Raw genomic sequence first — 16531 nt, forward strand, 5'->3', positions numbered from 1 at the left:
CTACGCTGCCAAGATATAAACTGCGTTCTGACTAGGCCATGGAGGCAAGTGATTTCATGTGAGCTGCCCCCCTTCCGTGCCTCCTGCTCCGGGCAGCTTTTTGTCATCGCCCCGTGCTGCGGCGCCTGGCTCTAAAAAACACGGTCGCCTCGATCTCGTGATGTTGTCGTTGCTTACATGTGCAGAGCGAGAACAAGTCGGACACAGATCTCACCGGCATGCATTGTGTGTGTTACACGGATAAGAATGTCGCGTAGCTCACTCTGGTGCACCATGTCTAAAAACACTTTTTCCTGACTCAATGACTCTGCAGGGACCATGGATGTATGAAAAGAACTGGATACAGCGTTGGAGACGGGGCCCGGGTCATTCCTATGAGAGTTGCTTATTGGTGCATAAAGCCTAAATGGCTCAACTTCCGTCTGGAAAAGTACCCGTATCTTAGCAGCTCTTGGGCAACTGGGACATGCGCAGTAGCGTCTGCTCGGTCACGGGGTCCCAACGTCACGCCGTCGTCACGGCTTGCGCTCCAGCCTCGGTCTGGGTCTCATTCACATGAACGGAGGAAGGGAAATAACTCTGGATTCGGCTAATAGTGCATTTTACAACTTTAAAAACATATTTTTTTAAATAAGTACTATCAGAGTTGATTCACCTCAAAAAAAATTATCCGCAGTTACAGAAGTCTCTTCCCCAATGTAAGTCTATGGGAAACGATTAGCTTACACTATGAACCCATGTAACTCTTAAACCTGCTTTACACTGGAACACAACGACCTACAGTGCTGTAAACATTTCCTTAATGCAGCCATATTATCCCCTAAGCATAAATCTTCTAACGTATAACTCTTTAAACTGTTTTTAGTCACAAAGAAAAGTACTGAATTGTCCTTCAGTTTAGCTAGCGGACTTCTCCCGAGCAGCGTCCCCCATTTTATTTGCGGAGACCCGCGGAAGAACACACTCGTTTGCAACTTGGCTCAAACTCAATGTTCCTGCATATTAAAGTTACAAACTAAGGCTCTAAATTCAGAGCTGCTACTGTTTATTACCTAGGCTGTGTTTATAGTCAGTTTACCTGTAGAAATAGGAGAGAATACAGTTCACTTCAGGAGCACTCTCGGTGGCGTCCATACTTGAGCTCACTCATCACGTACCGACTACTGGCAACTACTTCTTCACTGGCGTCAGCTACTGATGCCCTACGCATGGAGCGCCCTCTGCTGACTATACTGTGCTTAGCAGGAAAAACGACCTCATAGGAGAATAATACAGGTAAGTGACACAGCATACCTCATGTTTTTGAGACCTTAGCTTTCACTGAATGCAATAATGTTCAAAAATTCAGTTAGCACACCCAGTGCCACACGTGCTATCGTCGGTGATCCATTTTGCGCAGACCTGGCTCATCTTGAATGAGCCTTATGTTTTTCATTTGTCATTCATCCATTGTTTACCAGATCTTCTGACCTTGTAAGTAAAGAATTTGTTCTGATCAAGCTTCTGTCTCGGTGTCGTTCAATAGAGTCCACTTGTCTGTTATTCCCCATTACATTACAATCCCTGCTTGAAATAATTTGAGGACTATCACCTCATTTTATGATTTTTCAGAGTTGATGTGTTTTTCACGGACTCTAAGGGTGAATTTAATGTGGTAGAATCCCCGCAGTCTGGTGATTAATTGTATGGTAATAAGTCTTGTCAATGTGAGGGATCAGACAGGATAATAATTCCTCGGGAGAGGCACCAGTATGAACTCAAAGCCATCAGGGATTAAATAGTCCCTTTGTTTAGATTATACAGTTCGCATCTAACAGAAAGGCTGCAGTGATGCAATATTAAGATTTGTGTGCACACAAGGCAGACAACAGTATTGCAGAGAGCTGTGGTGAGAGGGGTTTAAGAAGAGTAATTGTACATTAAATTGCAAAGAATCTGCAGGAATAATAGGAACATACATCGCAATGTGAGAGAGGTTAATGTTTTTGACCAAAATGTAAACATACTTAAAATACCAGATAAAGACAAAGTCTCATGCTGGAGGAAGATCGAGTAGGAAGAGAGATTCATGACAATTTGGAAATCCAACAGTTGTTCTTGTTACTTGGTTACAACTGTATTTGTAACTGTGGCATCTATAAAGCATTAGCAAAGGATTTCCCAACATTAATGTAGTAAAGTACTAATTATATACCTTTTATTAAAGGCTGCCGTAGTAGAAAGTAGTACCAAGATAATTACCTCCGCCAAGGCCGAAGGCCTAGGAAGGAGGTTGTGTTTTCACCGGCGTTGTTTTTTTTGGTTACTCCAAAAGTCTGGGATGGAGTTGACTAGGAATGCTGTCAATAATTGACCTTTGTTTGCTAGCGTATTAGCTGAGGAAACAAATTTTGGCATTTGTGTAATGGAACTGTGAATGTTGTCTTTGCAATAAATTGCTTTCTCTGCAAAATCTTGGATGGTCAACCCAGTTAGTGTTTTTTGTTTTTTTTAAAGTTATTTTTTTGGGGGCATTTTCCATTTTTATGACAGGACAGTGGATAGAGTCTTGAAAGGGGGGAGAGAGAGAGTGGATGCGGAAAGGGCCACAGGTCGGATTCGAACCCGGGCCGCCGCGGTCAGGACCAAGCCTTAATACATGGACGCCCGCTCTACCAACTGAGCTAACCCAGGCGCCCCCAGTTAGTGTTTTGACACGGCTTAAAGCAACATATGCCTGACCTGCAGCAAAAATCTTCTTAAGCTAAACCACAGCTTCCTCAACAGTTCAACCCTGCACTTTGTGTACTGTGCAAGCCCATGCTAATTTTAATGGGAATTGCCTACGTGATCCTCCCTTACTGCTAACCCTGTCTGTCTCCATATAAATTGGAGTAGCAAACCTATTTTCACTAGGTACTCGTTTACACTGCCTTCTTTTTCGTCCTACATTTTCCTCATCAAAGTGCACTAACACAGCGCTGGCAACGGTATTGTTAACATTTGTGACAAGGTTGACTACAACCCCACAAACTCCATTAACCAATCCGTCAGACACATCGATGTTCTTCACCAACATCACACGTGCACCCTTTCCTAACATCAATTTTTGGGGTAAACAAGAATTGTACACCTTTGAGAAGTGCCCCCTTTTCAGCTCTAGACGTCCTGATGATTTATTCTTCTCAAAGTCCTGAGCCTCTAGACAAATGAGGTCTGGGCAGCACACATTCAACTGTTTGACATTGTGCTCATCCACTTGTGCATTTGTGGGAAAAATATGCAATGCAGAAGAGCCTACCCCAGTTTCACATTTTCTCAGCAAGTCAACATCACTAGCTTCAAGCAATGTGCCCTTAGCATGTGTACGCAACCTGTTGAGAAGTTCTGCAAAAGTAGAATTTTGCTGACGAACAATAGTTGTCAACTCAACAACAGCAAAATTGCCATTCCACAAATCAGTGGGAGTATTCTCCAAATACAATGGCTTTCCCCTTACTGGGCTCAGTTGGAAGAAGTCTCCTACTGCTATTATGCATACCTTACCAAAAGGTGAATGGTCACCAGTCTGCTTAATCTGTCTAAGCCTACCATGAACATAAGCCAGCAAGTTATGGTCTACCATGTAAATCTCGTCAATTACCAATATCTGCAAATCAGATAAAGAAGCACGTACGGTATTGACTTTTTCCTCCCCTAAAGGCGTGTATGGTAGTTTCACATCTATTCCTATAGAGAAAGTGCTGTGGATTGTGCCAGCTCCTAAATTAAATGCAGCAATCCCAGTTGGAGCAGTCAACAACATAGTGACTTTGTCTGGTGCACTCGCTACTTGTGACAGCAACCTAGTTGCTTCATAGTGAATAGCCTTAATCAGATGTGTCTTGCCTGTCCCAGCACCTCCTGTAATAAATACACGGAAAGGTTCTGGCTTCTGGCCACTGACTTTTTGAAGGCACCACTGTCTAACTTGATAAAAAACATCCCTTTGCTCGCCATTGAGAGATCGGAGTAGATTTAGTGCATCAGATCTGGGCATAACATTAACATGTGCCTCATACTGATTGAACTTATCACTACTCACGGCCAAGTCTGGAATAACATCAACATGTTCATTATCCACTTTTGGTTGCTCTCGAATTTCCTGTGCACATTCCAACTGCTCTAGCTGTTGCTCAGGGCACATTTCACACCATGCATCCTCAAGACCACCTGTGCCATTGAATACATTCTCAGCATGAGCAATGTCTTCGCCTTCCTTTTCATACTTTTGCCTGTTGACATCAACTACAGCCTTAACATTTTGAACAATGCCATTAAATGTACACTGACCATTATGATAATATTGTTCAAAAGTTAGATAGGCTGTTGGTTTCAAGTCAACATCCAAACGATAAGGTAGGAAAAGTTGCAAAATGCTTTGGAAGTATTTCTCAGAGTCGGAGTCTGGTTTGAAGCGTGCATATCGCACAACTGCTGGCTGTGTCCTCGTCCTCTTCCTAACAAAACCTAAATCCTTCCTCAGCTGGATTTTTGCTGTCGCCTTCTCTGTCTTGGCTAAAACTCGATATTCTGACACAAATGTAGCTAAACACATCTCATCAACATGACTCGTCATCCACATATCCTGCTCACTGAGGTCCTTTGTCTGTGCTTTCTGCTGAAGTACCTTCAGAGGCAAACTCAAACGCGTAGAATTGTCTCCTGTAGGTATAAACATAACCTTATGAGAACATTCCTTGAGATGCATATTTGTCACCCTGTATACTGCCTCTTGTGCACACACATCGCGGTTGTGTAAATACACACTGCCCAACTTTTTCAAAGTGGCTTTGGCATCAGTATTACCTTGCTTAGCCTCATTCTGAGCATTACTTAACAATAAGCCCATCTGACGTTCAGCTTTGGATATGTACGAAATAATGTACACAATGCAGGCATATGCGTCTACAATATATTGAATGTCCATGTTTGCATTCCAAGCCTTAAGCAGGTCTTTGTTGTATGGATTTACCCACACATCGGTAACTTGACGTTTCAACACAACCTCAGATTTCTTAACTACGCATTCATATGCTGATTCAAACTTGTGTTGGTCAATACCTAGACTGTCAAACAACTGTGACACTGAAGTAAAGGCAGATTTTTCATCTGTTAATGCACATTTAACTGAAGACATTATTTTACTAGCCTGCTCTTTGGTCAATTTATCTGTCAATTTCTCATGTTGTACAGAACAAGAACATGTATTGTCTGTACAATCACAAGTTTTCCCTGCAACATCTGCATCACTGACTCTGGGAATAAATGTGCGCTCACTAGGTGGTCTTGGGAAATTGAATCGGCATACCGTATTCTTCTTCCTGCACGTCTTTGAATGTCTCCTGCTATGCATTTGTACAGTTGAGACTATTTCAAGAAGTTCCTCATCATGTGGTAGTTCACATGTGATATATTTGTCAACAAATGTAACTACATCCTCATCACTCTGTCTATCAACTTGAGGGCTGTTTTCTATCCAGAAAATTGCGTGAATGTGAGGACTCCCTCTCTGCTGAAACTCAACACGATAGAAATAATCTACCACTTTCCCTATTGGTTGTCTAGGTGAAAATATGACATCCTTCAAAAAGGTATGCCATCTGTAGTCAAACATGCGAGCAGCAGTAACAGGGTTGCGTCGCAAAAGATCACATTTGGCTGCCCAGTCTAAATCTTCAGGATTCTCAATTCTACCCTCTTGATGCAACATACAACTTAACAAATTCCCCCATCTCATATCAGCTGATGAGAAAGAACAGAAGAAAGTAGGCAGACCGATCTGTCTTACCATTGCAAACAAATCCTTTTGGATCCCAGACCAAAAAGCAGGGGTGCCTCGAATTGGCTTCATAAACCTATATCCCTCATCATTCTGAAAGAATTGTTGCAAAGACTGGTTGTTATTCAGCATGGCAGCTGAGATTTTAGATGTACTATTCCAATTATGCCCCTTGCGTAAAGCTATTGAAATGTTGGATGAAACCTGATCCACTTCACTCATGTATTGGGCGTAGAAAATATATTCCAAATTTGTACCAAACCTGCCATCAGCATTCAAGATGCGATTATTAACATAGCGTGACAAAGTCAAACTATTGTTACGGAAGTCATGATATGTAGGACTTCCCATCGGGAATAAAGTTGGGAAACTTTTTGCCTCATTAGTTTTATCTTGGAGGACTTGAACAGGGTTGTTACCCTCAGCAGGTTGTCAAAGTGATCTAATATCTCCTGCCCTATGTCTATTGGCTGAAGGCATGTATCCATGAACATGCCATGTGATTGGCGATCATGTAAATTGTCTGCTTCAGCACTTGCCTCCCCTTCAGCATCCACATGCACAGCTTCATCGTTGTCTTGTTCAAAATCATTTAGCCAATCATTATTGAATGCTATATCTGCATAATATGGATTGGTCTTCTGTAAGTACAGCAAAGCTTGTCTAACATGATCTATATTGACATATTGATATTCGTAGTGTCCTTTATATGTCAATTTGCGTTTCAACTTCACACGCAAGAGAGATACATCTGCGTCAGTTCTTGGTAAAACATCCGTTGTGCTAACAATATTGGATGGAACACAAGTGACTGGTCCATGAATGCCGTTTTGTGCACCTTTAGGCAAGGCCAACATTTTCATGAAAGGAATGTGTAACGCAATCAAATGCTGTTCTAAACTATTAAGACAACTCAGCTCTGGAGGAATAGGATACAAATGCAAGTTATTAACAATGCTCTCTGCTGGCATTTCACCTCGACGCAACTTAACATTGCAACAATGACAAATCCATAACTGACCTCTTGAGGATTCTAACCACTTGCAAGGTACCTCACAATGATCACACTTGTGCAAAAAATCTTCTGTAATACACTTCTTGGCTACCAAAGAACTCTCCTTCTGCTGCAAGTAACTAGTCTTGTCACAAATTATTACTTGGTGCTTGAAAAGCAACCTATGACAAACACAACATACATAGTCCGGACCACTTCTTACCTTCTCCTGAAACTCTCTCAACACAAAATCAAAGCATTTCTTACTCTCTTTGATTTCAATAAACTTCTGCTTACTAGCTCTTTTCAATGACAATCTGTGTTGCTCATCTGCAGCATATTTGTTAATGCTGGCTTTACGAAGAGACAACCTGTGTTTCTCATCCACAGCATATTTTTTAATGCTGGCTTTACGAAGAGACAACCTGTGTTTCTCATCCACAGCATATTTATTAATGCTGGCTTTACGAAGAGACAACCTGTGTTCCTCATTCACAGCATATTTGTTGATGCTGGCTTTACAAACATCCAGTCTGTGTTGCTCATCTACAGCATATTTTTTAATGCTGGCTTTACGAAGAGACAACCTGTGCTTCTCATTAATAGCATATTTCTGTATACTTTTTTCCCTCAACTTCAAACCGTATGCTTCATTATCACAATATCTTTTACGAGATGCCCTTTGTTTCTCCTCCTTGTTAGATGCGTCATCTTCATATTGCTGTTGCAAAGACAATCGTTTCCGTTTAAGAATATAAGTAGAATCCTGTCCATAAGTAGATCTTTTTGGTTCAGAAGGAATACTTTTTCTGTCTACAACGGTGTCATCGCATTCATCTGAATCAGCAACATGCTTCCGTTTTGATGACATTCCACTGCCCTGATCAGCAACTGAACCTTCAGATTCACTCAGGTCAATCATTTCAATACAACTGCTTCTATCACTCCTGGTTTGCATTTGAGTTGTATTGAGCTGTTCTTGAATTGTACACAGATTATAGCAACCTGAATTCATAATGATTCTGATTATGATGCAGTAAATAAATTCCCTGCTCAGAAACTTGCTTGCCCATATGTGTATTTCAACCACTTGCCACTAGAGTGTGTGTAGATATCTACACCCAGAAGGTTTGCTGCAGCCTGGATTTCCACCTCAGTTGCCCAGCTACCAACAAAATTCATTCTGGACTTGTTGATATAATCTGTCAACGAGCTGTAGTCCCTTCTTATCAAACTACCAAACAACAATTCGTTTTACACCATGTGCTTCACGATTGCAAGCCTAAACTTGCGATGGGGTTTCTGGTTGCCACACACCACTTGTGACAGAGCCCTAAAAAAACAATTTCCATCACTAACAATTTTGTCTGTAGTGCATGGCTCACCCAAAGCACCGTATGATCCAGAGGGTACTTCACCTTGTTTCTCAAACTCAACATTTAACTGATTGCACAATGTCTGAGAAACGTCTTTGGATAACACATTAAATTGAAAGCCTGTCATTGGGAATCCAATAACAGAACTGTCAACACAACAGACATCATCACTGACATCAACTACACCAGCATCAGATTCAGACTTGAATGTAAATGTGCTGTTAGATGAGGCCAATTGCTGCCTGTCCACCATGTCATCACTGACATCAACTACACCAGCATCAGATTCAAACTCCACCATTGGATCCACAACAAGTCCTGTAATTTCAAATGGCCTCATGTCTGTGACTGCTTGTTTGCAAGGAGTCCAACTGTAAATAAGGGCACACACAGCATCTACTGTGGGGCGGTAGAAAACACTACTTTTGCCAGAATCGGTGGCCATGCCGAATGTGTTTCGTGCATGCGAGTCAAAAACAATATACTGTCCATCTTGACAAAAAATAGCACACGTCTTCCCATGTGCTGTGAAGAAACAGCGATCGTGTGATGCAAATACGTTCTTCAGGCCATCACTTAAGCTATAAGCAAATCCCTGGGTGAGAAGACTTCCTTCCTGAACATGCAAATCTCCAGCTATAGGTTCACTGTATTGCAAGCCATATGGACGTTTTCTAAATGTGCATTTTTCTGGCAAGTCAGTTATCATGAGAAATCCAGCAGTGGATTTATCAGATATCATCTTTCGTCTGTCAAAGAAAGAGTACAAATGGTTCCCTGAAACCACAACATTGTCCAGTAATTGAGAAGTCCATGTCACAACATTTTTCTCTTTATGCATGATCATAGCTGCCAAAGACATCGCTACACATTGCTTTCCTGCATGGTCACCAAAGCGAACATCTCCTTGATGGAAAGACCCTTTAACAAAACGATAATGATCTGTTTTTGTGTTTTCAACACCTGCTACACCTTTGCTGGATTTTACACCATCGCCCTTACCTTTGACGGATCTTGGTGTGCGCCGCATACGAACACCCGTCTCCGGCATCTACAATAAATGGGAAAAGATATATTCAGCAAAATAACATTGAAGTGTTGTTTTAAATTATAATTTAAAGTACATTAACAATGACAATGAAATAGCTTTGCATGGACCATTCAAAAAACAACAAAAAAAAAATGAAATTTATTATATTATTATTATTTATTATTCACACAAAGAGCATCCACCTCCTCAGGCTCAGGCACAGCAACGGCAGGGGATCGCCTTGCAGACACCTCCACGCTGGGTGTTGCCTTCACCTAGAAAAATACAGCAAAAGAAAAACAATTAAAGAATTGAATTTATACTACATTAACAATGGCAATGACATAGCTTTGAATGCACCATTAAAAACAAAAACATTTGTGATATACCTCGTCCGGAACCACCGCTTGGAGAGAACTGGTAGATGCGATCCTGGAAGGCACCTCCACAAAACTCGTTGCTGCCTCAACCTAGGCAAAAAAAATTCAATGAACTTCACAAACAAAATATAACCATGTACCTATTCATTGTTTCACAGTTTACTATATACTATAAACGTATGCAAAAACATTGTCGCTGTTCAGCGACTCAAATTGTACAAGAAACAATTCCAAACACATACTGTATATGCATAGCAAAAAACACAAACCTGCCGCTTTGCCAGGGTTCTCTTGGAGGCAGCAGCCCTCTGCTGATGTCCCACAGTCGGTTTCTAATGTAAGAAAAACAAAATTAGCTTTATGAAGCCATATTTGGGGCCTAGCTCCATTTACACAACATAAACAGTCTTGACTCTTATTAATTTAGAGTGTGTCAGGAACAAGGAAACACTTTATAATTAGGCCTCAACCAACTGACAGAATTTGCATGCAAATTACCTTTTTGGGTTGTGGAACAGTACACTCCACAGGGCTGGGGAGATGCGATGGAACAAGTTTGTCCATCGCATCCAACATGGCACTGCTAAACCTGACGGGTGTTAGCGGGATGGAACAGTCCTTCAGAACTACCTGTGAAATAAAAATGCAGAAAGACTACTGTAGACAATTTGTCTTGTCAAAAAGCAACAATCAAACATATCCTAATCATTTAAGTTAAAGCATAATACAAATGTAACAAACCTGCTGCTGGATCATCCTCTTTCTGGGTGCACCATGTGATGGCTCAAGTAGCCCAGGTTGGCTCCTCTGTAATGACAAATAGCATAGATTGTATTAAAACAGGTACCCTTTGATCATTACTACGGTAAACTCTTTAGGAGATATCACTCCTTTCAAAAAGTCTCAACCTACCTTCCCGCCCTGTCCAACAAGTGTCCACTCGTAAGGGTTCAGTCGACGTGGAACGTTGACCTCTCCCTTCACAACGACAATTGGAGTGAACCTTGGCATTGATGGTCTGGGAGAAACCTGTGGTGCTGGTGCTGGGCAGTACAGTTGCTGATAACAACAAAAATAAAAATTGTATTTATGTAGCAGGTATTAAAAACATTTACAATGTGCTTCACATATACAAGAAAACACACACATACAATAAAACTGTACCTACATACACAAGATACATAGACAAGAATAAAAGCACACTACCAAGATATACAAAAGGAAAGGCAAATAGAGAGCATTTATAAAAAGGCTAACCTTGTAAGCAGCACTCCACAGTACATCCACAAGGATCTCCATTCCACCACGATCACTCAGGTGAACCTACAAAAACAAGCGCTAATTAATTTACAAAACAGATATTTTGCTCTCAATATGTATCTGCCATGAACTGAACTTGTCATATCAACTACAAAGAAGTGTACATAAAACTTTTCCATTCGCCATGTCACAACAACATATTCTACTTACGCCATCTCCAGCCCACAGGTCAAGGCGGTCTAACGGAAAGTACTCGACCATGGAATAGTACTTCATACCTAAAAAAAAAAGAAAACATCAGGAATTATTGAAATATCCGTACACAAATCTTAACTCTGTTTTTTGTAAATTACAAAACCACAATGACTTTTATGGAAATCATGTATTCAATCAGTTTTTCTAAGAAGATATAACCCCTTACACATGTAACTGTACTTAAAGGTCACCTATTATGCAAAATGCACTTTTCCATGTCTTTTAAACATCAATATCTGTCCCCAGTGTGTCTACAGGCCACCATAGTATCATAAAAGACCATCCTCTCTCTTTTTCTCCTCCTCCGTTTGTCCGGAAATGGGTGCAGGAAAAAAAATCGCTTTTTTTCCTTCTCTTCTGACGTCATTAGAGAAATGCAAGCCATGTAAGGGTTTCCTGGTCGAACCAGAGAGAACCTTCAGTAGCTGACCCCGCCCCACAGCGCGTCACTGTCTCTCCTCCTCAACCTAACTTGAGCAAAGTCTGCAAGAACCAGCAGAACAGGCTTCATGTACTCCCATCATCTAAATATAACATGTTCTTTCACAAAGGCTTTATGTAATTACACTGTTTAAACAGATGATATTTATATATTATATATATTTGATGTCATGCATGTAGCAGAGTACAGGTAGTAAATAGTGACTTGTAAGCAACACAACACATTTCTGTTTCACAGTCAAACTTTATTTGAGTTGACAGATGACAATATTAATTATTCACAGCATTTGTAATCATCTCACCTGTTAGTTAGTTATGTTAACATGGTACAGGAGAAAGTCTTCAGCTCTGGTAAACTATGGTAAGCTAAGCTCCGGTGGTCTGTAGTCATGGTAACACAGAGACAGCTACTACTGTAAATAATATACCATTACTCTGATCTTCCATACATTTATCTTTTAGCAGAAATAATGAACTGACTACTGTTTCACATCTTCTATTTTCCACCCTGATGGTCGCTGTGTTTACACACCGTGTCATAGCGGTAGCATGTAGCTAACCCGTTAGCATTTAGCTACATGCTAACGGGTTAGCTTTGTATCTCCATGTAAACAGAGCCATCTGCTCTCAGCTGTCTGCTCTCAGCTGTCTGCTCTCAGCTGTCTGCTCTTAGCTGTCTGCTCTCCTCTGGGATGATTCTGTCGGTCATTTCTCACAGATGGATCTGTAAAGACAGACGTAAAACAGAGTGTATGTTTACGGTTTACAGAGTTGATGCATGAGGTAAACACTGAGTTAACTAACAGAGCTATAAATAGTATTATTTACCTGAGAGAAACCGTCAGGAAAACCTGGAATCTGGACCGCAGATGTTCATCATGTGTCGCCGATTTCTGATCAGATTCCTCCGGTAACGTGCGCTGGGTGAAGTTTCTGGTTTATAAACTTTAAAGTGGTTTATAAGCTCTATTCTAGCTGCTATCTCTCCACTCGTCTCTCTCTCGAGAGCTTCTCCGGGAGGGAGGGGGAGAGTGACGCTGTTGTTGTGAGGACGTTTGATTGACAGAAAACGCTGACCAATCAGAGCAGAGTGGGAGGAGACAGGCTGTGAATCAGTGGTTTTCAGACAGAGGCTGAATTAGTCTCTGAGGCAGGCAGACTCAGGCTGCAGTATGAGAAGAATAAAGGGTTTTTTGAACATTGCAGCATGTAAACATGTTCTAGTGCAACATTAAAATACATCTATGAACCTGGAAATGAGCATAATATGTGACCTTTAAACTAAAATCTTTCATTAACATACCCATCCGTGCCGCCACGCGACGAAACTCCTGTCGCATGAAGTCCTGCTGGGCCACCTCGACTTTAAGACGTGGAGGGAAGTCCAGAACAAAAACCTGGTACAAAACAATAGTTGTTCATTACATTATTATTATTATTATTTTTGACCAAATGTCAAACCCATTAAAATAAATAAACATTATTCTACAACAGCTCATACAACCACATTAATCCTAGTATCAGAGATACAATAATAATAAATACAATGAAAAATAAGCCTACGTTAGGACAGCGCTCGGAGACAGTGGCCAGGAGCTTGCCAAAGTCTGCCCCTGCCTCCTCGATAGTCCGGCTCGAGGTCAGGTTGTTGCTCGGAGCCATGACGCAGACTGCGTCGGGTGTCCGAGGCAGAACAGCATGCACTACCTCGGTCCTCAACAGAGCCGCACAGGCCCCGGGCGTGGACATGGCACCGAAGGAGAGCCCTCCTTCTGGCATCTTCACAAACCCATCTACGATGGCACGTAGATGGGATGCTCCAACAAGCAGAACAAACTGGAACAACAGAAGGGATTTTTTTTAGAATGAAAATCACAAATTATTCCTCAGATCAAAGCATTTGTTCATAAATTCAAAAAATTAATAATTCTACCTTCTTGTCTGGAGACTCGGCTGGAATGACCAATTTGTGCTTCCGCCCAGTGAAGGGGGAAATTGGCCACTGAAGCACAGCGTGACGGTAACCTGTACCGCCGCCTATTTATAAACAGACAAAGACACCAAGATAAAACTTAATGGACCTTTACAAATCATAAATTATCATGCAACGACAATAGACACCTTAAACATTTAACGAAAAAATGTTTGGCTACATACGTGCAGAACTGGCGGTGCCAGGCTGCTGAGGTGGGAAAACCACAGTGCGTCGCTCCGCCATCCGCATCTTGGCTGCCTCAGAACGCCGGTACGACTTGCCGCGAGGCATCTAAAAGTATGTAGGCACAACTGATTAATAATGACATTACAAGAAACTTTTAGCCTACAATTATATCTTTAGACACCAACTATAGCTAAGCAATAAATAATTTTTGAACACAAGTATACTCAAATTTGATGCATTAACCAAAAAAAACGTATTGCAGGCTGTTTAGGTTGAAAAACATTTACTATTGTGTCTGTTATAGCTAGGCTTTGCCTATTCCAAGCTACACAACTGTAAACATGTAACTTATAAACACAGCATGACATTTCCCTCAATACATGGATGTGTGAAAATATTATTAAATATATTCCAGGGTCCCCACACCTTAAAAATCCAATGACTTTTCAAATTTCACTCATTGTAACTTAACCATGCATTTTCTGTTTGTGTTACAGAGATAACAGTTAACCATATTAATAGCAGACAACTACTAACTAGTTTGTATCACATTCTGAATGCACCAGCTTAAAAAAAGCAAATATACACAACCAGGCCTTCACAGTTAACACAGATGCTAACGTAGCACAAACACACTGTAGCACAAACGCACTGTAGCACAAACGCTATCGTTACGTCGGGCAGACACACAGCTGACAACCTGCTAAACTAAACTAAATGTGCGCTGGAAACTTTTACTGTGAAAGTGGCTGCATGTCCGAGAATAAACGCAGCACCGTGGCTGCTAAGCTAACGCTAAGCTACCGCTAAGCTAACTCTACCTGTGAGGCAAAACTCTGTCGGTTAACGGTTGAGAAAACTTTTCTTTTAACTCCAAACTATGAAAGAAGTACTTTAACCGCTTTAACTCTACATGTTGACTGTAACAATTCATTACTCTGAATAAAAACTGTTGAAAGTTTCCAAACGAGCCTCCATACAGGTTCAGGTTTGAAAGCGGAGAGCAGCAGCCAACGGCGGGAAAACGCTCGTCCAATCAGGAGCCGAGTTCTTTGTTTCTAGCTAAGTTAGCTCTTAGCTCCGTTTAGCAAACAGGCCTCCTCCAGGAGGCTAACAGCTAACTAACGTTATAGTAACAGCACAACGAGACGTGCGAAGCAATAGTTGTTTACATACATAACATACATATATAACTTTACATAACTTTACATAACTTTACATGCACATTTTGTTACAGAGATACAGAAGTTAGCATGCTAACAAGCTAGCCACGGCCTCATAACTTACCGTGCGTACAGACGTCGGAAAGGAGCTAAATTAGCTCAGGGGTCAGTCGGTCAAAAGTCGGTCTCTGTCAGTCTCTCACTTTCACTCGTTCAGTCTTTCACTCGTTCACTCTTTCAGTCTTTCACTCGTATAGTCTCAGTCTCTGTCTCTCTCGTTCTCTCTCTGTATCGATATATATCTCTGTCTCTGGAAGCGTGTCTCTCTCTGGTATCTGCAATGAGCAAATGGGACGGATTACAGGCGCCCGCCTCTATTTAAACTAGAGCGGGATTCTGCACGCAAGCGGAAGTTGTCAAAATAAAAGTCATTTCCGGTTGCGGTTCAGTACATGGAATCCGGTGATTTATTAATGGATTTAATTATAAAGGATTAACTGCATTTGAATGTATGTAATAACTCGTAAATAACTCAAAGGCAGTGATTACAGACAAAAATACTAAAATAAACAAAACCTAGCTTTACACTTAACCATAAAAATTGCAATTATAATTACTTAAAACCTATACTTTCAATTACTGATTTTATACTACGGACTATACATTATTAACTTATTAATTAGACATATGGATATTAGTGAATGAAATTGTTTATTTAACACAGTGACAGTTTAACGTGAACACAGAGCCCCTGTGCATTTCTCCACCACCCGAGTTGTCCACTAATCGGAAGATCAGTGGTTCGATCCCCGGTTCCTCCAGTCCGCATGTCGAAGTGTCCCTGGGCAAGATAGACTTCCCAGGAGTCCCCACTGTTTTTACTGTCTACTCGGTTTGTAACTTAGTATTTCGAGCTACAGAGAGCGCACCTATAGTTGTTGGCAATGTTCACATTATTGCAGCAACACTTTGTTTTATGAGTCAAAAGGAAACCACACCCTCAAAAGTCCAGTCTCCAGAGTAATCAATGCTAAATACTGCCACCTAGTGACATTAAAAAAACACAACAGCACATAAAATTAGCTGCCTAAGGATGCAAATACATTTCAGTCTAAACTGACAATAAAGTTGTATAGTATCATTTAAGATGAACAGCCTGAACCCTGCCACTGAGGTAAAATTTAACTCATAAAATCATTTTTTTGTGGCTGTCACAGTACTGTTTACTGTGCAACTGTCTGACTCTTGCAGCCAAAATCACTATCTGCTGATATTTCTGAAGATGTAGAGAAATAGCATCTCAAATGTGTGGTAGACGATTTCTGGACATACAGCATGATGCTAGCTTTGGGAAGAAATCCATCTGTTATTTACAATATATAATGTACATAATGTTCAATAACTATTACTTCTCTCTGTATCTTCCTCCTCCCTTTTATTATAAAGTATGGAAACGCTTAATCCATGGAGAAATACACCCAGCCGGAAACTGTGCCTTTGAAGACAACAAAAAAAACACATGAAACAAATGAACAACATAAAAAATGTATTAACAAATATAGAAAAAAACAATTTAAAATTTATTCTCCTTCTTCTCCTTCTTCTCCTCCTCCTCCTCCTTCTCCTCCTCCTCCTCCTTCTCCTCCTCGTCCTCCATCTGTACAGACGCAT

The 16531-nt window shown here is 40.9% G+C and overlaps 1 protein-coding gene and 2 long non-coding RNA genes across 3 annotated transcripts; all 3 read right to left on the bottom strand.

The window, feature by feature from the left end:
- Positions 1–9156: 9156 nt before the first annotated feature.
- On the bottom strand, positions 9157–9672 carry LOC141777826 (uncharacterized). Its single transcript, XR_012595995.1, has 3 exons — positions 9590–9672; positions 9404–9475; positions 9157–9221 (listed from the first exon to the last, which is right to left on the bottom strand). It is a non-coding gene; the product is annotated as an uncharacterized LOC141777826 (long non-coding RNA).
- Positions 9673–10483: 811 nt separating this feature from the next.
- LOC141776605 (uncharacterized) lies at positions 10484–15636 on the bottom strand. Its single transcript, XM_074650319.1, has 8 exons — positions 14985–15636; positions 13694–13802; positions 13470–13573; positions 13100–13372; positions 12840–12933; positions 11051–11118; positions 10838–10903; positions 10484–10639 (listed from the first exon to the last, which is right to left on the bottom strand). The coding sequence occupies exons 2-8, from the start codon at positions 13800–13802 to the stop codon at positions 10484–10486; spliced, it is 870 nt and encodes a 289-aa protein (XP_074506420.1). The 5' UTR covers positions 14985–15636.
- Positions 11864–12520, bottom strand: LOC141777837 (uncharacterized). Its single transcript, XR_012596001.1, has 3 exons — positions 12365–12520; positions 12150–12260; positions 11864–12091 (listed from the first exon to the last, which is right to left on the bottom strand). It is a non-coding gene; the product is annotated as an uncharacterized LOC141777837 (long non-coding RNA).
- Positions 15637–16531: the final 895 nt, after the last annotated feature.

This window comes from Sebastes fasciatus, chromosome 1 (assembly GCF_043250625.1).
Source record: "Sebastes fasciatus isolate fSebFas1 chromosome 1, fSebFas1.pri, whole genome shotgun sequence".
Taxonomy (NCBI): Eukaryota; Metazoa; Chordata; class Actinopteri; order Perciformes; family Sebastidae; genus Sebastes; species Sebastes fasciatus.